Genomic DNA, 26623 nt, shown 5'->3' with positions numbered 1-26623 from the left:
AATCTGTGAGCACAGTAAATTGTTTTATTCCAAGTCTGGGATGGTTTGTTAAGGAGCAATAGTAAGTGGAACATTGGTTTAAGCTGAAATAATTGATGCTGTTATTGATGAGTGTTAATATATATATTTATATATATATATGATCTTCAAATCAGCACATTTTGACTACATAATCTCTAATAAATACTGTATTGTACATGGAAGTTAATTTGAACTCCCAGCTATACTTTCGACTTCTGGCATGTGGACTCAGCCACACATACTCATCTGGAGAGTAAGTCTGTAAAGGTTGGGAACCATTCAAGCACACTTTGGTCATGGAGTGTCTCAAACCCCTATGGTGCCACATTTAAACAGTAGATTTGAGAGGGAGAAAAAAATGAAGCTTAGTAACTGTAAAGATGAAGAAAAAGACCTTGAATTATTTTGATTCTGCCAATCTACATGACTACTTGGAGTTTTTATGTTTAACTTAATGAAATGATGTAATGAAATAATAAGATACTTCAGCATAATAAAATCATAAAATAATGGAAAAGCAGAGTATAGTGTTTTTATTGGGTAAGTGCAAACTTTAGTTCATACATGAAACACTTTACCAAATTTTAATGCCTTTAAAATTAAAACATTCTTATTTGTTCATCTTAAACCTGAAAAAATGAATCAATAAAATAATGATTATTACTGTTATCATATAACTATTACTGAAAGTAATTTTTCCATTTAAAGGAAAGGATGCTAAAGAATGATGTGCTTTGGTGTCAAATAGGCTAGGTGTGCCACTGAAGACGGGTAGAGTAATTTCAATTAAAAAGACGTGACTAAACTTCAAAAAGGAGATCAACCTTGCTCTAGGTTATAAAGGTAAAGAGCGTGTTTCTTTTTACTACAAAATGTTTGAACCCCCTTCCTTACAGTACACCTCCCATATGGGAAGCACAGACTCTATCCCACCACTAAAGCCAACAAGAGCTGGACAGTGCCTTCCTCAAAGCCCTGGCAAGCCAGCTGCTGGCACGTGACCCACACTCTCAATCAGATGTATCTGCAAGCCTGCAAGTGACACAGAGAAGCGGATAAAGTGAAATATTCATTCCACCAGGAGCTGCAGTGGAAGCCGTGCTCGTAGAAGCATGGCAAGAGGGTGGCAATGTGGTGAACGGGTCCTGTGGTCACAGCAGTGTATCCTCACCAAGCCCTTCTTGTGGTCAGATTCTGGCTGAGTTCTGGCTGCTCAGGTTCCATAGGTTCCTGCTCATTCCCTGAACCTAGTTTTTCAGCCGGTCTAAATCAGCCAGATTCACTTTCTATTATGTGTAGTAGAGAACTTTGGCTGATACATGAAAAGGTGACTAGAATTTTGATTAGGTGAACATGGAGATAGGAGGTACTGCAGATACTGTAGGTTGAGAGACAACAGCAAAAGTAAAAGTATTAAAGTGGAAAAAAATACTGTGGTCAGTAACTGTGGTGATGATCTAGTGTGAACTGAGTTCACGTGACCTGGGAACCGAGCTCATGAAAGAGGGTGTCCTTAGGGAGGTGTCTTAGCTCAAGCTGCCATAATAAAATACCATAGACTGGATGACTTAAACAACAGATATTTATTTTCTCACAGCTCTGAAGGCTGGAAGTCTGAGATCAGGGACCAGTATGGTTGGGTTCTGCTGAGAGTATTCTTCCTGGTTTACAGAGAGCTGCCTTATTTTGGTGTCCTCACATGGCTGAGAGAGAGAGCAAGCTCTCTGATGTTTTTTTCTTATAAGGGCACTAATCCCATCATAAGGACCTCATCTAAACCTAATTAACCCCCAAAGGTCCCACTTCCAAATGCCATCAATTGGAAGTCAGGGCTTCAATATATTAATATGAATTGTGCAGGGGGCACAATTCAGTCTATAGCAGAAGGGAAGACAGGACAAAGAGGCTCTTGTATATCACGTGTAGGAGTGTGACCCTCGAGGGGTCGGTGAGGGGAGACTATGAAAAGCTTTTGTGCAAAGACAGACTTGCTTACACTCATGCTTTAGGAGTGTTACTCTAGTGGCACAGGGTAAAATGGATGGGGTAAGTGAAGAACTTTCTTAGGAAACTTTTTTGGGAGGCTCCTGCAATAGTCAAGGCAAGTGATTTAAAGGACCCATATTCAAGCAGAAGTGTGGGGGGCAGGGTGGAGAAGAAGAGTCTGGATTTGAGAGATTTCACATGTGGAACCAACATAATTAATCAGACATCTGACGTGGGGGTGTGGAAGTAGGAGGAGTTGAGGAAGACACAGGTTTCACTTGGGAGGGTAGGAATGCCAATAATCAAATCAGAAGATACAAAAGCAGTAGCTAGTTTGGAGCAATGGCAAGGTCATGATTTTCATTTTTGAAATGCTGAGTTTAAGGAGCTGATGAAACACAACATATTTATGTTCAAGTTAGGAATAAACTCTGGAGTTCAGGAGAGAGGATAGGGCCAGGGAAGGAGTTTGAGGGTTCACTTCAAAAGACATGGAAATGGCGATGAATGAGATCACCCTTGGGAGGGATAACAGAGGGAAGAAAAGGAGGTCAAGAACAGAAACCTGGTAAATGCTGGTAGGTGGTTTTCTGACATTGCAGTAAAGCATTTAATGAGACAGAAGGCCAATTTGGAAAATATAATGTTCTCAAAGGTTAAAAAAAGAAAAGTTCAGATAGGAGGGGGTGATCAGGAGTCTCAGTGGTGTTGAAATGGTCAGAAAGACAAGGATCTGAAGAGGCTTCTGATTAAGACCTCTGGTGGATGAAATCTGAAGAGTGGTTTAGGTAGAGTGTATGGGGGGTGGAGAAGGACAAAACCCATACTGTAACTAGTTTAGAAGGTGAGGAAGCATAAACTAGTCTTTCTAGAAGCTTCTTTCAGAAATGGGATGGTAGTTCAAATTAATGGATGCTTTCTGTGTGATTGCTGGTTTTATTTTTTGGTGGTGGAAATTTTAGCATGTCTAAGGAAATCATATTTCCCTCCATTGTACATAGCTAATGGCACACATCCCTATATATAGAAAGAGGCCTGATTAACATGTTTGAGGAAGGAAAGGAAGCAGTAAATAAACTGTATGTAAAACGCTTCGCACAGTGAGCGCTCAGTAATAATTATTTTTATACTCTAAATTTCTATATTATTATAAAACAATTTCTATTTGTTATTTGAAGTCCTTTGTTCTTCCAAGATTTTCTTTAAATGGCGTAAACAAACGAAAGGCTCAAAGCAGACTGTGTTCATAGGAAAAGGTGATGTCTTTTGTAATACAGTGGAGGATGTGACAGGAAACCTGGATTTAAACTATATCGTCAGTTTAGGAGGAGCTTGATGACTGAAATTACGCTGTTATCATTTTTTTCCTATACATTAAGGCAATTCAAATGCAAATATATTTGACACAGGGAGGATCACAGAAGATAATACATCACACTACTAAGCCCTTATCTTACTAGATCCTCTCTGAGTTAGAACTAGATGAAAGCTGTGTGGCAGCCACAGAGGTAAGTTGCTCTGATCTCCCCTCAGAAAAGATCAAGCTCTTCTCCTGTTAGGAGAGCAGTGAGCTGAGAATCTCCACCTGTAAAGCAATTGGATTCTCCACAGTGTTTAAAAAGAGGCCACAGTCTTCCTGGCCAGACCCCCACCAGCGACTGAGGATGGCAGGGGACCTAAGGCTTGGCCATTTATGCCCAATGTGGGGCTCTTCTAATGGACCACCTCTGCTCAAGACTGGCTGAGACTCTCCCTATCCAACCTTGCTACTTTCCTCTAACTTTTGAAAGGACTGCCTCCCCTCCAAGCTGCCAATAAATCTCGTCCACTTCTTGGAGGATCCTAACTAATGGAGTTGGTACCAGGGCTGGTCTAAGAAAGCAGGTGGTAAGACAGGGTTTGGGAACAAATCCTGGCTGGAAATAGGGACCCAATTCTATGTGGTGTGTGAGGCACAGACAGTCTGCCAGATAGCAATGCAATTGCTAAAAGCCATCAGTAGTGGCTTGGGAGAATGCTCCGGTAGGAGTAGGGTAACCAATTCATCCTGGTTTACACAAACTTTCCCGATTTTACCACTGAAAGTCTGAAGTCTGATAGTTGGTCACACTAGGTGGGAGGAAGATGCTAACGAGGCTGATGATCCAAGCAGTTGAGAAATCGGGGAAACGCTGCCTTCAGGGATAATAAAACTGGCCGACTCTTATTAAGTCGTGTTGGTGCCCTACAGAGAGAAAATGAAAAGCTGAGGGTAGTTAACAAACAAATGAAAACTGAGTGTGTCGGCCAGAGAGCCTCTTTGGTAACTTAGAAAGAGGCTGTTTATTCTGCAGTGTGAGGGTAGAAAAAGCTGAAGGCCTAATTTATGACTTACTAGCTAAGAGTCAGGGGGCCTTCAAAGATGACTGAGTGCTCAGCTGAGGCAGGTCTATTGTGCCAAGGTCAGGACCCTGGTTTGGAAAATCTAAGACCTTAACACAAAGGAAGGGGACATCTGGCTGGATGTGCCTGAAGACTTTGGTTCACGAAGACTCCTCTAAACCCTCGGAGCCTTCAGACGCGGCCCACCTCTACCTACAAAGTGCTGGTACTCCCCCAGTCCACCCATGCCAGGATGCATGATTGTGGCAGAATGAGAAGTCTCTGTCCCCCAGTGCACCAGGGGACCCCTCATGATCTGCCCCCACCTCCCCTCCTGGATGCCAGGCAAATAACTAGGACTCAGTTGCCCAGGATGTGATGAACCTGATGAGAAGCAGATAGATTTCACCCCCAAAGAGCTGCAATTATTAGCCAGTACACACTGGCTGGAGCCAGGACAGGCTTACGGGGCTGGATTTTGAGGGGGCTTTATCAAGGAAGATGAAACCGAAACACGGTAAGGGAGTGTTTGTTGACACCAGGACACTCTCCCTGGGGATGTAGGATTTAACACTCTTGCAAGGCCCCAGGGGACAGTACAAGCACCTTGCTGGGCTGGCTCCTGAAAGCCTAGAGCAAATGGTTGCTTTCTCTTAATGAAGCTGACATGCCTGAACTGCCTTGGCAGTTGGTGGGGGAACAAATGAAAACTCTCCGAGAAGTGGGTGTTGCTGGAATGGACATACAACATGATCTCAAAGGCGCACCAGAGTATTGTGTACCATGGGAGGACCTAGGAGACGAGCTATTCCTTGAGGCATCAGGAGTGTGCTAAGTGAGAGGGGCACCAGCGTGATACAGAAGTTCAGTGGCGCTTCTCCTGTGCAGGCCAGGGTTGATGGTAGGAGAGCCTATCACAGAGCTGGGTTCCTTGGTATCTATGCAGATGATGGGGAGCCTGAAGAAAGAGAAGCCAATTATCATTATCGGTGCTTAACCATCAGAAGAGGGGCGGGGTGGGAGGGAGTGTCTAATTATCATAATAATGCAGAAGGCCTGAGTGACACCAAGCAGACTTGACCAGCAGCAAGTTTCAAAGATGATTTATAGCTCATAGCCTTCCCTAGGGGCAAAACAGATGGGGAGCCAATGAGACTACTTAATATATAACCACAAGAAAGCAAGAAGGCAGAGCTGGATGCTGCAATAAAAACTTTTACTCCTTTGTGCAGTTACCAGGCCTGAATCAAACTCATTGACTGAAGAGGCAGCTGGTCTCCAGAGGGAAGGACCTGCAAAACTATAGAAAGTATACATTGTAATGATTTTCCCAGTCCTGCCCCAAAACGACCTGTGACCATTCATTCAGGTGACTACACTAGGGAAAAGAGAAGATCCAGATATTTTGAGGACTATTGGACACAGGATCCCAATGGACATTGTTACCTGGACACCTGAATTAACATCATCATGGCCTCATGGTAGAGTAGGGTCACATAGGGACTAAATAAATGAGTCCAGGCCAAAGTCTGGCTCACAGTGGATTTACTAGGTCTGAGAGCACACCTAGTGGTCATTTTCCCCTGGGCAGTTGGAGTATTGGGTAATTCAATTGGAAGCTTATGAAACTATATTCTCCCAGTCCTGCCAAGATAATAAATAAAAAATAATATTGCATTAGGAAAGGGAAGATGGTAAAGATTTAATGCCACCGATTAGGATCTTAAGAATGCAGTGGTGGTAGGTCTCCTCGTCTCCATTTAATTCACCAGTCTGGACAGATCCTGGAGAATGAATGTAGACTACTGAATCTTCAGCCAAGTAGTGGTGACCACTGATTTGTTAAATGTGTTCTTTTCTATCTCATTCAAGAAAGAGGATGAGAAACGGTTCACATTCACATGGAACGAGCAACTCCTTACATCACAGTTTATGTCAGTGTTATGTTAACTCTCCTACTCTTTGCCACATCATAGTCTGAAGTGAGGTGGACATTCTGAACATCTCACAGACCACCATACTGATCCTTACATCCAAGACATCATTCTGATCAGGCAAGATAAACAAGAGGTGGTTAGCACACTGGAGCCTTGGGAAGACACATTCCACGCTTATGAATAGAGTTCTGGCCCATAACATCAAAGTAATATTGCCTACCACAGAGATCTAATCAGCATTAAGCATGGCCAGTGGTAGTTAGGTTATTACGTCGCCAATTATTGTACATTGTAAAGAAGTTGAAGATAACTTAGAAATTGTCATTTTAAAAGCAACTGAAGTTCTTTTAACATCTCAAACAATGTGCAGAACACAGATATTCAAAATTAAGGTTCATAAGAATAAAATACGTATTCGCTTAAAATCAAAGTACAATTAAAGTCCAGTAATAATGACCATTTGTGTAACTTTTAGTGTTTGAGCTACCCGGCTGCCTGGAAAATAGGACACAAAACAGGAAATTATGGAATGCATACTTTTTTGACAACCTTCCTAATTCATATTGTGGAACATTTCAATTAAAATCAACTAAGTAGTTTTCTTCACCTACTATATGTAAGGTACCGGACTCTGAAGATAACTCAGAATGTAGCTGCCTTCTGTTCACTGGGGCACATCTCAGGAGGTAGTGTGATATAAGAGACCAAATACTGGCTTTGGAGTCACACCGACCTGGGTCACAGTCCCAGCTCTAACAAAAACTAGCTGAATACCTTTAATCACGTTAATTAGCCTCTTGTATCCTCAGCTTTGTTACCTTTAAAATGAAGATAGCCAAACTCATTCCAGCCATCGTGAAGATTAAGGCATAGAGAGTACTTAGTATGATGCTAGGCAGTTACTTTTTAACAAACGGAAGCTGGGGAACAGGAGGATGGAATACAGAAACAGTACGAAATACAAAAATTGGGCCCAGGGATTTGGCTCCATTTAGCCATAGCATCTAAGTAAGCTGGTGGTCGTGTATAAACCCTGAGGTGCATATCAGAGCACTGGCTCTAGGTCTAGGTCTGACTCCTATTCCTGTGCTCTAAGAGAAAATGCTTAGGGATCCCTCAGCTGCTTGAATCTATACATTTCATATCATCTGACTCTGGTATCATCAGCACTAGGGCTTTCAATCTTAAGGAAACCAGCTGAATTTAAATCCCTATCGTTTCATGTCTGAGATTGACAACCTTAAAATATTCCCTAAGCTTTTAGCTTCTTTCCTTTTTAATTCCCTCTTTACTCTCTATCAGGCTATTTTAAACTTCAGGAGGAGTTGATATCAGTAGGTACAGGCTGGATGCATTCTAAGTACTCAAAATATATTTAATGAAATTGAAGTAAATAAAATCATTCTAAAGAACTGCTTCTGTAACGTTATTTTACTCTGTATTGCTTATTAATTCAAGCATCTGGCCTCAGATTGGTTTACAAGGTCTTTCTGATTTATTTATTCCTGCTAATCCTTAAACCTCACAATCCCCCCCCCACAACACACACACACACCATATACTCCTAACGTGAGCTTCCCCGCCTTAGTCCATCCTAATTGTGTCTGCTGTTTCTTGCTCCTGGCCTTTGCTCTCCCTGCCCCCTTACCTGGAATGTCTCTTCTTTACCTATTCAAATCATATTCATCTCCAAGACCCATCCCAAGTACCACTTACTTCTGAAGCTCTCCCCAAGGTGCTTGTCAGAAGTGATCTCTTCCCTCCTGGACACTCAGTGGCTCCCACTGTCATTACCTGCTACACTAACAATCATATTTCACTTAGAGCTTTATTATGTACCATCCTCAGGACAAAGTTCTCCCGTAGGCACAGTGATACTTCTAGGGCCCATGATACTTCTAGGGACCCATGAAACTGTCTTAATATCTTTTAAAATCAGAAGGAAAAAGTGAATATTAAAGAAAATGTTGAATGTATATTATTTACAAATTTGTTTTTATAGTAACGAGGTCATTTTTTTTTTAATGGCAGAAGGGGCCTATGAAGGCACATGTAAGTGCCTAGGGCCTACAGAAGTCATAATGCAGCCCTGGCTATCTTATATTATATTGCCCAATGATAGTAAGTCCCCTTTTCCTAATTAGAATGTGCAAGTGCTGCCAGCAATCCCCAAGCTGGAGTTTGCTGACACCTAAGAAACCCCAGATGTATCAATGGAACGCCACGACATATTTTTCAATATTTCAACGAACCTAACAGAACAGTATATTTACCCACAACAAGCCCACACGCACTAACTAAAATGTCAGTAACTCTTTGCTTTTGGCTGGAACTATATTAAGTCAGGTGGCGACACTGGTGATCTCATGCTGCTGAGTGGTTCTGCTATGTTGTGGAACGCACAGGAATTTTTGTGATGTGACCAGAAAACCAGATGCCACTACAAAGCCACAGGTCAATCACCGAATACCCAGATATAAGTGTCACTTACAGAAGCCAGGTAAAATTAAGGTGAAGAGGCAGAGTATCCATGTGTCTTTAACCATTTACTGGTTGTTATTTAATAATTGTACGTGTGCAGTTTTAATAACTATTGTGCAGTTTCAAAGCAGCATATTATAGTTTTATTATTATGGACCATTGTTTAATATCTGGGCCTAAGTTGAGATGGGAAAGTGTTAATGTGTTAATAGAAAACTTAAAGACATGGAGTTCATGGAGGAGTGGGGGGGAGGGGAAAGGTAAACTATAAAAGGGATCTATGGTAGTGAAAATACTGGAACCCCATGGGTACTTTGCGGATACCTTTCGTACCTTCCCCACCTGTTACCAATAACACATAGCTGAAGGCTGACAGCAGAACGTCAGTCGGCTAATATCAGTGGTTGTGGCACAGGTAGTCAAGTAATAGCACAGCAGCCACATTATGAGTGGGTGCTCAGTAAATACTTCTTGATATATTATCTAGTAGAATAAAATTTGCTCATTTGAAATCTAGAGCACAGGGACCTTATACATTTCAGTGTTAAATTACTCCTGAGCAGAGAAGATTTAGAGGAATGGCTTTCTGAGGGCAGCCAGGTCTCACCAGCCAGTGAAGACCAATTTGTGAAGGCAGCCCAGAGCTTTTCTTTTTACCCACCCCAACCCTTCTTTTCCAAACACAGTCCCCGACCAGTCAGTCTCATGGAGCCAAATGCTGCAAGTAATAGGCATGCTCCGCCAAATTCCTGTACCCCAGAATGAAGCCCTGCTCATGCCCCTGTGAAGAATTAGGTAAAACATCACAAAAGGAGGGGTAGACACACCAGTGGGCTGTGTTTATTTAACTCTGGTCTTGGCAGCCTGCAAGCAGTCATTGCTGCACGTGGGACCTTGTGAGCTTATTATAAAAGATGGCCATGTGGGAAGTGACAGTAGGATGATACGAATGATCTGCCAACAACGAAGAGGAAGAAGAGAAGAAAATGATATTTTAGAGCTTTCCACTAATATTCTGGGAAAAGACTGTAGTAAATTGTTTAATGTCCACAAATTCCTCCTTTCCCAGCATATTCAGCTCTTTATAATCTGACTTTGCTGTGCCTCCCATCTCTAGGTGGAGACTGTTTCTCCATCCCCATCAATCTGGGCTGGCCTTGTGATGTGCTTTGATCAAGAGAATACAGAGATGGGGATGTTGAACAAGTTTTGGAGCCTATGCCTCAAGATGCCTTACAGCTTGGACCTCTGCCCTTTTGGTAGGCTGCTCTAAGATTCTGTCAGGGAAAACAACCTGTGAGAAAGGCCTCTTGAGAATGAGAGAGCCCAGCTATTGGGGCTGTCCCAGCTCAGTCCACCCCCAGCTGACTGGTCAGCTGAATGCGACCCACGAGAGAAGCAAAGAGGATTGACTACCAAGAAAACCACAGGTCAGCCTACAGAGTCCTGAGGATAATAAATTCTTGTTTTGAGGTTAAGGGTGGTTTTTTACGTGGCAACAGACAGTGGGAAAAGACTAAAATTCAATAAATGTAGCTGACCCTTCCCTTTTTTAAAAAAGATTTTCAGAAAATCTAAGGCCAGAATTGGAAGTGACCTAAAGAGACCATTCTACGACTTTTTGTTTCAACGGTTTATGAGGTTAACTGGAAAGTCACCAAATATTATGTCTCATTCTCAACTCTGGAGTTCATTTGACTTTAATCAAACAAAGCTTTATCCATTTTATATGAAAAGAAATACCACACAGCTAAATTTAAATATTATTCTAATGCAACTTAACACTGAATTATAAATTTAATGGTTGAGGGTTAAATAACCTTTAGAATTTTTTCCTGGGAAACCGACAGCATTTGCAAAACTAGGCATAGGATTTTCTTTTTTCCTGAAAGTTCTCAGTAAAGCAAAAGAGAACAACTCTGTGATCAAATTATCTCCAAAGCCTTAATTAAAGTCAGATGCTAAGGGAGAGTTCAAGTTCCTTAATTTTATTTACTAATCCACAAAGAGAAGCAGCAGGAAAATATTCTTCAGTTCTTATTCACATAGTTCCTCCTAGGGCTCATTTATTTTTATTTATGTGTTTACATACATTTATAACACCTTCACCACATTAAACAAATCTCTCTCCCTAAATATAGCAATAAGCCTATTTCCACAGAGAATATTGAGTATATGGCTGTCTTCCCCTATTTACCTACACGTCAAAATTCTGGCAAGTGTTTCATGAGACTGTATTAATTTGAAACACCCCAACATTTCTCTTATATAGTTTCCCCAAGGTGTCTCCAGTGAAGCTGGGAAGAAATATATGTACAGGTTCAAACAGAACAGCAAATCCTGACTACTCCCTCCATCTGCAGTAGGAGTTATATTCAGAGTTGCCATGGCAGCCGCCCACACTTACACACACAAAGGGGTGGTGGAGAAGAGAGAAAAGCAGTTAGCAAAGAACAGAATCTATTGTTAAAAAGACAGCGGTACCCTTCAATGTAATTACAAGCAGGAATGCTGACTTTTAGTCTGAATCACTGTTTAACGATAGAAGAATTCCGAATGCTGGAGTGTTATTAATTTTTTTTTCTCTAAACATATCTACCATCTGAACCTTTGGTTTTAACTTTTATGTATGCTGAAATTATGTAGGACCAGGAGGGAACTCAGCTAACCACACACATATTAGGGCTAATAGGATTTAATGATTCCCTCTCTGGAACATTTAGAATCATTGTAGCCAGGAAAAAGTGTGGTTCTATGGATCCGGGCAAGTTACTTCACCTTCTGAGTGTCCTCATCTGTAAAATGTGCATAATAATAGTATATACTACATGAAGTTGTTATGAGGATTCAATAAATTAATACAAATAATCAGTTATTACAATAATAATAATGATAAATAAAGAACAAATTTTAAAACACATAAATAAGAACTAGTAATGTATTAAATAAATTAGTAAAAGTAAAGCACTCATGCCTGGCATATAGCAAATGCTCAATAAATGTTTGCTAATAATAGTAATAATTATTATTAAAACATCTCCAAAGGTTTATTACAGATTAGAACAGTATGGCTTATAATTCAGAAGCAGTTTAAATAAATGCCTTTAGGTAAGTTGCTAAAAAAATAAAACAAGAAGTTGCTAAAACAAATGCCAGCAGACACACCATTTTGGCAGAATAAAAAGACCAAGTATCTCACTATACTAACACATTCACCACCATTGGCACACCCTGATTACACAGTAAAATCTAACATCTATGCCAGTGCTAAGATAACCATGTCACAGTATTTGGGGTCAGAGAGTATTCTAAAATTTGTCTAAAGTCATTGGCTTGATCACATGTGTATATGCAGATACATTTACAACTCATACCCAGATACAAATACAAACATCGGATTTAGGTGTGATGACAATGATTGAAAAGTATTTTATGGCTACTGGTTCACTCAAGTTTTAAATCTTCATATTAAGGCTGAATGTTCCATATTCTAGGAGAGGTGGAACACGCAGTCAAGCAATTTAGTGAATAGGAAAGAATACGCATGGCTTAGAAGATTTCATATGAAGTCTAGAAGCACCTTCAAGTGTGTAGCGGAAATCAGGAGAAATTAGAGGAACACAGTTGGGAGCAGAGTGAGCGTAAGAAGGAAACTGTAACTGGAAAATTGTACAGAAGTCAGAAGAGAAAATGGATAGGATGGGATTTGATCCTTAACTATAAAAATTTTCTTGATGGGATTTTTTTAAAAGTCCAGGTAGTGAAAAGTAATAAAGAGGAGATTGGTTCAAGATGGCGGAGTAGAAGGACGTGCTCTCACTCCCTCTTGCTAGAGCACCGTAATCACAACTAACTGCTGAACAGTCATCGACAGGAAGACACTGGAACTCACCAAAAACGATACCCACACCCAAAGACAAAGGAGAAGCCACAATGAGATGGCAGGAGAGGTGTAATCACAATAAAATCAAATCCCATAACTGCTGGGTGGGTGACTCACAAACTGGAGAACACTTTTAGCACAGAAGTCCACTCACTGGAGTGAAGGTTCTGAGCCCCACGTCAGGCTTCCCAACCTGGGGGTCCGGCAACAGGAGGAGGAATTCCTAGAGAATCAGACCTTGAAGGCTACCGGGATTTGATTGCAGGACTTCGACAGGACTGGGGGAAACAGAGACTCCACTCTTGGAGGGCACACACAAAGTAGTGTGTGCATCGGGACCCAGGAGAAGAAGCAGTGACCCCATAGGAGACTGAACCAGACCTACCTTCCAGTGTTGGAGGGCCTCCTGCAGAGGCGGGGGGTGGCTGTGTCACACCATGAGGACAAGGACACTGGCAGCAGAAGTTCTGGGAAGTACTCCTTGGCGTGAGCCCTCCCAGAGTCGGCCATTAGCCCCACCAAAGAGCAGGATAGTCTCCAGTGCTGGGCTGCCTCAGGCCAAACAACCAAAAGGGAGGGAACCCAGCCCCACCCATCAGCAGACAAGCAGATTAAAGTTTTAATTAGTTCTGCCCACCAGAGCAACACCCAGCTCTACCCACCACCAGTCCTTCCCATCAGGAAACTTGCACAAGCCTCTTAGATAGCCTCAATCCTGCAGCCTGTGGAACAAAAACCACATTCACAGAAAGATAGACAAGATGAAAAGGCAGAGGGCGATGTATCAGATGGAGGAACAAGATAAGATCTCAGAAAAACAACCAAATGAAGTGGAGATAGGCAACCTTCCAGAAAAACAATTCAGAATAATGATAGTGAAGATGATCCAGGACCTCAGAAAAAGAATGGAGACAAATATTGAGAAGATACAAAAAGTGTTTAACAAAGACCTAGAAGAATTAAAGAACAAACAAACAGAGATGAACAATACAATAATTGAAATGAAAAATACACTAGAAGGAATCAATAGCAGAATAACTGAGGCAGAAGAACGGATAAGTGACCTGGAAGACAGAATGGTGGAATTCACAGCTGTGGAACAGAATAAAGAAAAAATAATAAAAATAAATGAAGACAGCCTAAGAGACCTCTGAGACAACATTAAACGCAACAACATTCACATTATAGGGGCCCCAGAAGGAGAAGACAGAGAGAAAGGACCCGAGAAAATATTTGAAGAGATTATAGACGAAAACTTCCTTGACACGGGAAAGGAAATAGTTAGCCAAGTGCAGGAAGCGCAGAGAGTCCCAGGCAGGATAAACCCAAGGAGAAATATGCCAAGACACATAGTAATCTAACTGACAAAAATTAAAAAGAAAGAAAAATTATTGAAAGCAACAAGGGAAAAATGACAAATAACATACAAGGGAACTCCCATAAGGTTAACAGCTGATTTCTCAGCAGAAACTCTACAAGCCAGAAGGGAGTGGCAGGACATATTTAAAGTGATGAAAGGGAAAAACCTACAACCAAGATTACTCTACCCAGCAAGGATCTCATTCAGATTTGACGGAGAAATCAAAAGCTTTACCGACAAGCAAAAGATAAGAGAATTCAGCACAACCAAATGAGCTCTCCAACAAATGCTAAAGGAACTTCTCTAAGTGGGAAACACAAGAGCAGAATAGGACCTACAAAAAAACCCAGAACAATTAAGAAAATGGTCATAGGAACATACATAGTGATAATTACCTTAAACGTGAATGGATTAAATGCTCCAACAAAAAGACACAGGCTGGCTGAATGAATACAGAAACTAAACCCATATATATACTGTTTACAAGAGACCCACTTCAGACCTAGGGACACATACAGACTGAAAGTGACAGGATGGAAAAAGATATTCCATGCAAATGGAAACCAAACGAAAGCTGGAGTAGCAATACTCGTATCAGACAAAATAGACTTTAAAATAAAGAATGTTACAAGAGACAAGGAAGGACACTACATAATGATCAAGGGATCAATCCAAAAAGAAGATATAACAATTATAAATATATATGCACCCAACACAGGAGCACCTCAATACATAAGGCAACTGCTAACAGCTATAAAAGAGGAAATTGATAGTAACACAATAGTGGGGGACTTTAACACCTCATTTACACCAATGGACAGATCATCGAAACAGAAAATTAATAAGGAAACACAAGCTATAAATGACACAATAGACCAGCTAGATTTAATTGATATTTATAGGACATTCAACCCAAAAACAGCAGATTACACTTTCTTCATGGAACATTCTCCAAGATAGATCACATCTTGGGTCACAAATCAAACCGCACTAAATTTAAGAAAATTGAAATCATATCAATCATGTTTTCTGACCACAACACAATGAGATTAGAAATCAATTACAGGGAAAAAAAGTTAAAAAACACAAACACATGGAGGCTAAACAATACGTTACTAAATAACCAAGAGATCACTGAAGAAATCAGAGGAAATCAAAAAATACCTAGAGACAAATTACAATGAAAACACGATGATCCAAAACCTATGGGATGCAGCAAAAGCAGTTCTAAGAGGGAAGTTTATAGTAATGCAAGCCTACCTCAAGAAACAAGAAAAATCTCAAATAAACAATCTAACCTTACACCTAAAGGAACTAGAGAATGAAGAACAAACAAAACCCAAAGTTAGCAGAAGGAAAGAAATCATAAATATCAGAGCAGAAATAAATGAAATGGAAACAAAGAAAACAATAGCAAAGATCAATAAAACTAAAAGCTGGTTCTTTGAGAAGATAAACAAAATTGAGAAACCATTAGCCAGATGCATCAAGAAAAAGAGGGAGAAGACTCAAACCAATAAAATTAGAAATGAAAAAGGAGAAGTTACAACACACACTGCAGAAATACAAACCACCCTGAGACTACTACAAGCGACTCTATGCCAATAAAATGGACAACCTGGAAGAAACAGACAAATTCTTAGAAAGGTATAACCTTCCAAGACTGAACCAGGAAGAAATAGAAAATATGAACAGACCAATCATAAGTAATGAAACTGAAACAGTGATTAAAAATCTTCCAACAAACAAAAGTCCAGGACCAGATGGCTTCACGGGTGAATTCTATTAAACATTTAGAGAAGAGCTAACACCCATCCTTCTGAAACTCTTCCATAAAATTGCAGAGGAAAGAACACTCCCAAACTCATTCTATGACGCCACCATCACCCTGATACCAAAACCAGACAAAGCTACTACAAGAGAAGAAAATTACAGACCAATATCACTGATGAATATAGATGCAAAAATCCTCAAAAAAATACTAGCAAACAGAATCCAACAACACATAAAAGGATCATCCACAATGATCAAGTGGGATTTATCCCAGGGATGCAAGGATTCTTCAATATATGCAAATCAATCAATGTGATACACCATATTACCAAAGTGAAGAATGAAAACCATCTGATCATCTCAATAGATGCAGAAAAAGATTTTGACAAAATTCAACACCCATTTATGATAATAACTCTCCAGAAAGTGGGCAGAGAGGGAACCTACCTCAACATAATAAAGGCCATATATAACAAACCCACAGCAAACATCATTCTCAATGGTGAAAAACTGAAAGCATTTCCTCTAAGATCAGGAACAAGACAAGGATGTCTCACCACGATTATTCAACATAGCTTTGGAAGTCCTAGCCACAGCAATCAGAGAAGAAAAAACAATAAAAGGAATACAAATTAGAAAAGAAGAAGTAAAACTGTCACTGTTTGCAGATGACATGATACTATACATAGAGAACCCTAAAAATGCCACCAGAAAACTACTAGAGCTAATCAATGAATTTGGTAAAGTTGCAGGATACAAAATTAACGCACAGAAATATCTTGCTTTTCTATACACTAATGATGAAAAATCTGAAAGAGAAATTAAGGAAACACTCCCATTTACCACTGCAACAAAAATAATAAAATACCTAGGAATAAACCTACCTAGGGAGACAAAAGACCTGTATGCAGAAAACTATAAGACACTGATGAAAGAAATTAAAGATGATACCAACAGATGGAGAGATATACCATGTTCTTGGATTGGAAGAATCAATATTGTGAAAATGATTATACTACCCAAAGCAATCTACAGATTCAATTCAATCCCTATGGACTTACCAGTGGCATTTTTTACAGAAGTAGAATAGAAAGTCTTAAAATTTGTATGGAGACACAAAAGACCCCAAATAGCCAAAGCAGCCCTGAGGGAAAAAACAGAGGTGGAGGAATCAGACTCCCTGACTTGAGACTATACTACAAAGCTACAGTAATCAAGACAATATGGTACTGGCACAAAAACAGAAATATAGATCAGTGGAATCGGATAGAAAGTGCGGAGATGAACCCATGCACCTATGTCAACTAATCTATGACAAAGGAGGCAAGGATATATAACAGAGAAAAGACGGTCTCTTCAACAAGTGGTGCTGGGAAAACTAGACAGGTACATGTAAAAGAATGAAATTACAACACTCCCTCACACCATACACAAAAATAAACTCAAAATGGATTAGAGACCTAAATGTAAGACCGGACACTATAAAACTCTTGGAGGGAAACACAGGAAGAACACTCTTTGACATAAATCACAGCAATATCTTTTTTGATCCACCTCCTAAAGTAATAGAAATAAAAACAAAAATAAACAAATGGAACCTAATGATACTTAAAAGCTTTTTCACAGCAAAGGAAACCATAAACAAAGGAAACCATAAACAAGACAAAAAGACAATGGTCAGAATGTGAGAAAATATTTGCAAACGAATCAACAAAGGATTAATCTCCAAAATATATAAACAGCACATGCAGCTCAATATTAAAAAAACAAACAATCCAATCAAAAAATGGGCAGAAGACATAAATAGACATTTCTCCAAAGAGGACATACAGATGGCCAAGGAGCACATGAAAAGCTGTTCAACATCAATAATTATTAGAGAAGTGTCAATCAAAACTACAATGAGGTATCACCTCACACCAGTTAGAATGGGCATCATCAGAAAATCTACAAGCAACAAATGCTGGAGAGGGTGTGGAGAAAAGGGAACCCTCTTGCACTGTTGGAGGGAATGTAAGTTGATACAGCCACTATGGGGAACAGTATGGAAGTTCCTTAAAAAACTAAAAATACTATTACCATATGACCCAGCAATCCCACTACTGGGCATATACCCAGAGAAAACCATAATTCAAAAAGACACATGCACCCCAATGTTCCCTGCAGCACTATTTACAATAGCCCAGTCATGGAAGCAACCTAAAGCCCATCAACAGACGAATGGATAAAGACAATGTGGTACATATGTACAATGGAATATTACTCAGCCATAAAACGGAATGAAAGTGGGTCATTTGTAGAGATGTGGATGGATCTAGAGACTGTCATACGGAGTGAAGCAAGTCAGAAAGAGAAAAACAAATATCATATACTAACGCAGGACCTAGGGAAATGGTACAGATGAACCGGTTTGCAGGGCAGAAATAGAGACACAGATGTAGAGAACAAACGTATGGACACCAAGGGGGGAAAGCGGCGGGGGGTGGGCGTGGTGGTGGGATGAATTGGGAGATTGGGATTGACATGTATACACTGATGTGTATAAAATGGATGACTAATAAGGACCTGCTGTATATTAAAAAAAAATTAAATTAAATTAAAAAAAAATAGAAGTCCAGGTAGTGAGTGGTAGATTAGCTTGGATTAAAAACTTTTAAAATGTTAAAATGCACACACCCTGGGCTTCCCTGGTGGCGCAGTGGTTGGGAGTCTGCCTGCCGATGCAGGGGACACGGGTTCGTGCCCCGGTCTGGGAGGATGCCACGTGCCGCGGAGCGGCTGGGCCCGTGAGCCATGGCCGCTGAGCCTGTGTGTCTGGAGCCTGTGCTCCGCAGTGGGAGAGGCCGCGGCAGTGGGAGGCCCGCGTACCGCAAAAACAAACAAACAACAACAAAAAAAATGCACACACCCTTATGACCTCCAAAATTACCATGCCATCGTGAATGTTATGTATGATGCCATAGTTCCTCTCTTAAATTCTCCTTTCTTTAGTAACCTTTATTTCCAATCTCAAGTAGAGGTGTCACAGCAGATATTCTCTCTTTTAGAGATAAACTGACAAGATTGCATCAGGAGCGTTAGAAACATTTCCATAATCAAATAGCTCGTTGAAGGTAAAAATAATTCTGCGTTTTGTCAAGTAATCAGAAATTATCAAATTTGTTTTCAAATTGGTCCTGAGGTCTCATCAATGAGCTGAAATCAGAAGTAGTTATTGGCATTGTTGGACAGGAGAACTCCGAAAGGAAAAATTTTCTGCACTTTTTATTGTACCTATGGAAAAGCCTTCAAAGCACACTTTTGGGAGTTCAACCTTATAGCTGGCAAGGCACATTCTGGTGATAGAGGGAAAGACTGATGGATATAAATACTGGGGTCAAGAGCTGCCTGCCAAGGCTGCCCTTCTTTGTACTCCTGCCTGTCATTAATGCATTCAGCTTTGGCCACTTACTTCCACCTAAATGTCCTAAGATAGCAGCACTTAGGGCCTGGCTCCTACCACTAAAATGATGGCAAATACTCAAGAATAAAGAAAATATATATGATTTTTAAGGGCATTTTGGTTAGTTCTATGAGAAAATATTAAAACACTCATTGAGATATTAAGATGATATAGTTACCAATAACAAAAGAACTTTCTGGAAAAAGAGTGCCTCTTTCCCCACCTTTACCAGAGAACATTAGAACTTGAGTAGGTGGCTAAGAGGCCTGGGTAGTTCTCTTACTTGCACTATTACAAGTTTATGGCAACTGCTATAGGATAAATTTGTTTCCATTAAGCCCTATTTAATAATAAAGACAAACATATTCTCCAATGGAAATGCTAATGGCTATATTTTTTAATACAACCAAATACCCACACATAATCTCACGAGAGTCAACTGACTTAATTTTATTCACAGTACAAACAGCTATCATTAAAAATAAATTAAATGTCCTGCAGAAAGCTGTTACTGTGACTTCCATTATGGCAGGGAGAAATAATTTCTGCTTTGGGAGAATTACCAGAAAGACAAACTAAAAATGGTTTCTAATTCTTACTTACTGTCAGATACATAGCTGCATAGACACTGAGAGCCGCTTCTTTGGATGGAAATGTTTTCCTTGCTCTCATGATGAGATCCGGGTTGCCCGTGCAGGCCTCTTCCCCACTGATGAACTGTGTATACTGCTGACACCCAAGTGCCGTGTAGTTGGGTTTACACAGGGCGAGAAAATGTGGAGCCAGATTTCCTGTAACTACTTGTCCGGCATTTACAAAGATGTCTGTAGCAAACAGTCCAAATGTATAAATTCCTGAGGAAGAAAACACACCATTTTAACTTTTTGGTTTATTGTGGTTCAATTTACAATACACCAAGATGGAAATATTTTAGAAACTATAATATAGTTCCTACATACATATATATATATATACAGTTCCTTCCATTTCACTCCCTCCAGCTCCTCCCTTTGCTTTCTGAAGTAGTGGGAGTGTTAAATTATTTAACATATTGAGCTGTCTACCACTGGCTACATTTTTATGCACGGCAGGTTTATAAGACATATGATAAAAGAAGAAAATATATTCTAAGGCTGTGTTTGGATAATGAGATTTTTTAAATGGAGATGTGTTTCCCTTGAGAGGGTTCAGTCTATCACCTTCTGCTAATGTTAGTAATCTTTATTTTTTCCCTATTTTTGAATTTTTGTTTAATCTTACTAACATTAAGCAGAGCAGTCATCTCCCTTTGATTATGCCTCTTAAGCTCATTCAAACTGATATTAACTCAGCTGGAGGTGCCAATTAGCAGCAAAATCCAGTGCCATCAGTCTTCATTTAAATACCATGGAAAATCTTAAGTAAAGCAGAATGTTTTCAGATTAATCTCTATATCGCCATCAGAAACACATTTTTTAAAGTCATATAACAGCTAAGTCCCGCCTTATCTTTTATGGCTTGAGTTTCAATTTATCAAATTTGGGACAATTTAGTAAATAATAAAGCAATTAGATTATAATGTTTAAATATTCTTCACAGTAGTAAAATTTATTTACTTTGTTTACCTGAAGGTATAAAATTAAGTACATAAATTTTTCCCCTTTTGTAAGGAACACGCCAATTTACTCAAATACCAAAAATATTTTCTACATTCAATGTCATTGGTCATTATTGCCAAAACTTATCTTTCTACTTAGATAGGATAGGCAAAATAAATTCTTTGGCAGCATTGTCAATAAACGTACAGATACAATCCTCAAGGATGTGGTATCGATGTAAAGAAATCCGTTCTTTTATAATTTTGGGTAATAAAATCCATCAGGACATTTTAAAACTATGCCAAAATAATACTTCCCAAACAGTCGGCTCATTAAAAAGTCAAAAAATTCTATTATGATAATTAGATGCTTTTTTATCTTTGTCATGTATTTCTGGATTGTTTGTTTCCTAAGCCTTTACATAATTATTGGCAGTTGTGTTGCAACTCACCAGGATCAAATAATTTTCCAGGATTAGATACATGACTATCCTTTTCATTTTCAAAATATTATGTAACATCATGCAAGGTTCTTGCACCCAAACCTGCACATAGCAAAACTCTATGTGCATACAAACCACCATGAACCAAAGACCTTAGTTCTCTATTGAAAAAACTTACAAGGAAGCAATGAAAAGCTTTCTTTACATCTTACCAGTATTCCATGAGCCATACAAGTAAATGATACTCAAATCAGAAATCTGGCATAAGCAGAGAAATGGAAAAGAACAAAGCTCAATAAAATGTTACCGCATATACTCTCTCTTTCCAAATCTCATGGTCTAGCATGGCAATATAAATGGCAAGTCTTCACCTCTTTTCGCTTGAAACCTAGGCTAAGAAGTACTCATTTTATTTAACCAAACCATTCTTTTTATCTGGTACAATAAGTTTTCCTGTTTAAAATACAGAGGAATGTGTGATAAGGATATGGAAATGTCTCTTGATACTTGTAAAGTTCCCAAATGTGCTTTAGAATTAAAATAGTGCATCAGGCCCAAGGCCAATATTGAAGTTAACTACAAAGATACTCATTAAAGTGAGATCTCATGAGTGTACCCACTGTGCTGACCTCCAGAATAAAGTCGCTATGAAGAGTGATGTCTTATTATGCAGTAATGCTTTGCGCACAAGCTTCCATTTTATTTTAACAAACTAGAAACATCCAAATCATGATAAACAAGGAAACAAGAAACAAACCAAAGCACTCCTAAATATTTTATAAAATCATATAAGAAGTAAGAAACATGCAGAGACTTAAAAGCACACTTTACTGTGTGCCATTCAGGCAGACTTCGTTTTACTGAGGTTCGCTTTATTGGGCTTCACAGAGAGTGCATTTTTTTTACAAATGGAAGGTTTGTGGCAACCCTGTGTTGAGCAACACTATTGGCACCATTTTTCCAATAACATTTGCTCACTCTGTGTGTCTATGTCACATTTCAGAAATTCTCCCAATATTTCAAAGTTTTTCATTATGATTATATTTGTTATTGGTGATCTGTGATCAGTGATCTTTGATGTTACTATGGTAACTGTTTTGGGGCAGCACAACTGCACCCATACAAGGCAGTGAATTTAACTGATAAATGTGTGTACTCTGACCGCTCCACCAACCAGCCGTTCCCCTATATTTCTCTCCCTCTCCTCAGGACCCCCTATTCCCTAAGACACAACATTATTGAAATTAGGCCATTAAAAATCCTACAATAGCCTCTAAGTGTACGAGTGAAAGGAAGAGTCACACATCTCACTCTTAATCAAAAGCTAGAAATGATGAAGCTTAGTTGAAAGCTGAGATAGGCTGAAAGCTAGGTCTCTTGTGCTAAACAGTCAGTCAAGTTGCAAACACAAAGGAAAAGTTCTTAAAGGATGATAAGAAAGCGGAACAGCCTTACTGCTGATATGGAGCAAGTTTTAGTGGTCTGGATAGAAGATCAAACCAGCCATAATATTCCCTTAAACCAAAGCCTAATCCAGAGCAAGGCCCTAACTCTATTCAATTCTATAAAAGTTGAGAGAGGGCTTCCCTGGTGGCGCAGTGATTGAGAGTCCGCCTGCCGATGCATGGGACACGGGTTCGTGCCCTGGTCCGGGAGGATCCCACATGCCGCGGAGCGGCTGGGCCCGTGAGCCATGGCCGCTGAGCCTGCACGTCCGGAGCCTGTGCTCCGCAACGGGAGAGGCCACAACAGTGAGAGGCCCGCGTACCGCAAAAAAAAAAAAAAAAAAGTTAAGAGAGGTGAGGAAGCTACAGAAGAAAAGTTTGAAGCTAGCAGGGGATGATTCATGAGGTTTAAGGAAATAAGTCATCTCCATATCAGGAAAGTAGAAAGTGAAACAGCAATTGCTGATATAGAAGCTGCAGCAAGCTATCCAGAAGATCTAGCTAAGATCATTACTGAAGGTATCTACACTAAACAACAAATTTTCAATGTAGACAAAACAACCTGCTATTGGAAGAAGATGCCATCAAGGACTTTCAGATCTAAGGAGAAGAAAATGCCTGGCTCTAAAGCTTCAAAAGACAGGCTGACCCTCTTCCTTGGGGCTTATGCAGCTGGTAATTTTAAGATGAAGCCAATGCTCACCTACTATTCTGTAAAGCCTAGGGCCCTTAAGAGTTATGCTAAATATACTCTGCCTTTTCTCAATAAATGGAACAACAAAGCCTGGATGACAGCATTATCTGTTTACAACATGATTTACTAAATATTTTAAGCCCACTGTTGAGACCTACTGCTCAGAAAAAAAATTCCTTTCAAAATATTACTGTTCATTGACAACGCACCTGGCCACCCAAGAGCTCTGATGAGATGTACAATGAGATTAATGTTGTTTTCATGCCTGCTGACACAACATTCATTCTGCAGGTCATGAGGAGTAATTCAGATTTTCAAGTCTCATTATTTAAGAAATACATTTCATATGCCTGGAGCTGCCATAGATAGGGGTTCCTCCGATGGATCTGGGCAAAGTTAACTGAAAACCTTCTGGAGAGGATTCACCATTCTAGATGCCATTAAGAACATTCATGATTCATGGGAAGAGGTCAAAATATTAACATTAAACAGGAGCTTGAAAGAAGGTGATTCAGTCCTCATGGATGACTTGGAGGGGTTCAAGACTTCAGTGGAGGAGGTCACTGAAGATGTGGTAGAAATAGGAAAAGAATTAGAAATAGAAGTGAAGCTTGAAGATGTGACTGAATCACTGCAATCTCATGATAAAACTTGAATGGATGAGGATTTGCTTCTGTGGATGAGGAAAGAAAGTGGTTTCTTGAGATGGAATCTAATCCTGGTGAAGGTGCTGTGAAGACTGTTGAAATGACAATAAAGGATTTAGAATATTTCATAAACTTAAGTTGATAAAGCAGCAGCAAGGTTTGAGAGGATTGACTACCATTTCTAAGGAAGCTCTACCATGGGTAAAAAGCTATCAAACAGCATTGCATGCTACAAAGAAATCGTTCGTAAAAGGAAGACTCAATCACCGCGGCTAACTTCATTGTTGTCCTATTTTAAGAAGTTTCCACAGCCACCCCAACCTTCAGATGCTACCACCCTGATCAGTCAGCAGCCGTCAACGCTGAGGCAAGACCCTCCACCAGCAAAAAGATTACAACTCATTAAAGGCTCAGGTGATGATTAGCATTTTTTAGTGATTTTAATTTTTAAAAGTATTTTTAATTAAGGTATGTATTTTTTTAAGACATAATGCTATTGCACACTTAACAGACTACAATAGAGTGTACACGTAACTTCTATATGCACTGGGAAACCAAAAACTTCATGTGACTTGCTTTATTGCCATATTCGCTTTATCGTAGTGGTCTAGAACTGAGCTCAAATATCTTGGAGGTATGCCTGTATATTCTTTAGAAATATGTGCGTAAATGAATAAAAATATTTTACTTAAGTAGGCATAATATAATTTAACAATATTTAGGAAGGTTCAACTTCATCAAAATACTTTAGCTCTGAGTATATTATTGCTTATTTTGTTATTAAATGTTTCTCATGCAAAGATTAAATGGGTCAAGAACACAGTATTGATGCATGTGAAAAATATAACTTTTAAAGTTTCATATAAAAGCTATCCCTTCAACTGTATAAATGAGGGCTGTGGGGATGTATAAGTTGACGGCAATAAAATGAACAGTCTTAGATATGAAGACCTTTCGGCTCCAGAGAGATTTAAAGGCATGATGACATTTGATTAGTCTTTAGTGGGTTTATATATAGATTAGGTGAGCTGTGCATAATATCTCCAAAGTCTTCATCTTGTTCCCATCAATATGGGAAATATATCGAAGGGTTACAGTATCCGTAATCTTAATACTGATCAGAATTTATCTTAAATGTTATTTAGTATATATAGATGCACTTTTTCTTATTTGATAAAGCCAGGAAATAATAATCTATATTAAGTTTTATTGTTTCAGTTAAAAAAAACCTGTCTTGGCCACGTGTCTTTTGAATTGAGATGATTTTCAGTAATTCGTCCATGTTCATATCATTAGTGCTAGAATTTGAGATTTAAAGGATCAGTAAATCTTGTCCCCTAATAAAATCACCAATTTTTGTAAAAAATGGTTTTTGTACCATTTTTTTGTAAAAAAATAAAACACCCCAGAAGTAGTTCATGGAGTGCTACTTATGATAATTAACAAATACAGCATTTCTTTTATTTGTCCAGCTATTTTGCTTGTCCTTCATGATGTTCGATAACCAACCTAGATTATCATTTCTACCTAAGCGTTGTTTCTGAAATTTAATAAACATAGTAAATCATTTCTTTAAATTACGTAATTTTTAGTTTCTTTTAGAATTTAAATATCCAAGTGTGGTGGGATTTGTTTTTCTTAAAATAATATGGAAATGACACCACGAAATGGAGTTTTGCAAAACAGGAGAGAAAATAGTATGCAGTATTTATTTTTAAAAACCAAATTGAAACATTTCAAAGAAAATATAATCTAATATTCGAATACAGTTAATATGCTGGTCATTTTAAAGGTTGGCTTATACATAAACATTGTTTCAGCAACAATAAAAACAATTCAATGAACACATACCAAGAAATCGCACAGTTCTCCTCACCAGTGGGTTTATATAGCAACAGTCTCCAGTTAAAATAGTTTTCTCCTGGTTTTCAAAATCCCTTGTGGCCAGTTGTAGGCAAAACACAGCAGTTTCTCCAACTATTATCTTCCAAGGAAATAAAAGATTAAAGAACATTAGAATTTAACCAGTATAAATGTAGAATATTTTAATTTTTAAAAAATGCAAAAAAAGGACTTCCTTTGAGTGGTAATAATCTCAATATAAACCTGAACCATATTTGGGTAACCAGACCCTTTTTTTTTTTTGCGGTACGCGGGTCTCTCCCGTTGCGCAGCACAGGCTCCGGACGCACAGGCTCAGTGGCCATGGCTCACGGGCCCAGCCGCTCCGCGGCATGTGGGATCTTCCTGGACGGGGGCACGAACCCGTGTCCCCTGCATAGGCAGGCAGACTCCCAACCACTGCCCCACCAGGGAAGCCCCAGACCCTTTTATTATAACCTTATCCCTATATATATAAAACCCGTATTTCCCTCAATTCAAAAAGTATTAAACTGATAAATTATGAATAAAAACAGACTATAACGGTTTTGCTTTCTAAAAGACTTCATTAGAAGTGAAATATATGAAAGATCTTTGCTTTAAGGATGCACTCATTTTTTATCTGTAATTGAATTTCAAGTTTCATTTTTAAGTGATTATGTCTCATTTAAATTTGACTCTGCATATCAGAAC

General features: G+C 39.2%; 1 protein-coding gene across 2 annotated transcripts in view; it reads right to left on the bottom strand.

Annotated features, from left to right (window-relative positions):
• Positions 1-26623, bottom strand: part of PLPPR5 (phospholipid phosphatase related 5) — a 127284-nt gene that overhangs the window by 59993 nt on the left and 40668 nt on the right. For both annotated transcript variants that reach the window (XM_029229971.1, XM_029229972.1), the window contains exons 2-3: positions 25901-26033; positions 19848-20098 (exon numbers count right to left, since the gene is read on the bottom strand). In XM_029229971.1, coding sequence (XP_029085804.1) covers positions 19848-20098; positions 25901-26033 — 384 coding nt within the window. The remainder of the gene's footprint in view (positions 1-19847; positions 20099-25900; positions 26034-26623) is intronic.

The sequence above is a fragment of the Monodon monoceros genome, unplaced genomic scaffold (assembly GCF_005190385.1).
Source record: "Monodon monoceros isolate NGI ecotype Baffin Bay Population unplaced genomic scaffold, NGI_Narwhal_1 Super_Scaffold_18, whole genome shotgun sequence".
Classification (NCBI taxonomy): Eukaryota; Metazoa; Chordata; class Mammalia; order Artiodactyla; family Monodontidae; genus Monodon; species Monodon monoceros.
The sequence above is the reverse complement of the archived record's forward strand: the minus strand, read 5'-3'. Positions and strand labels throughout refer to the sequence as shown.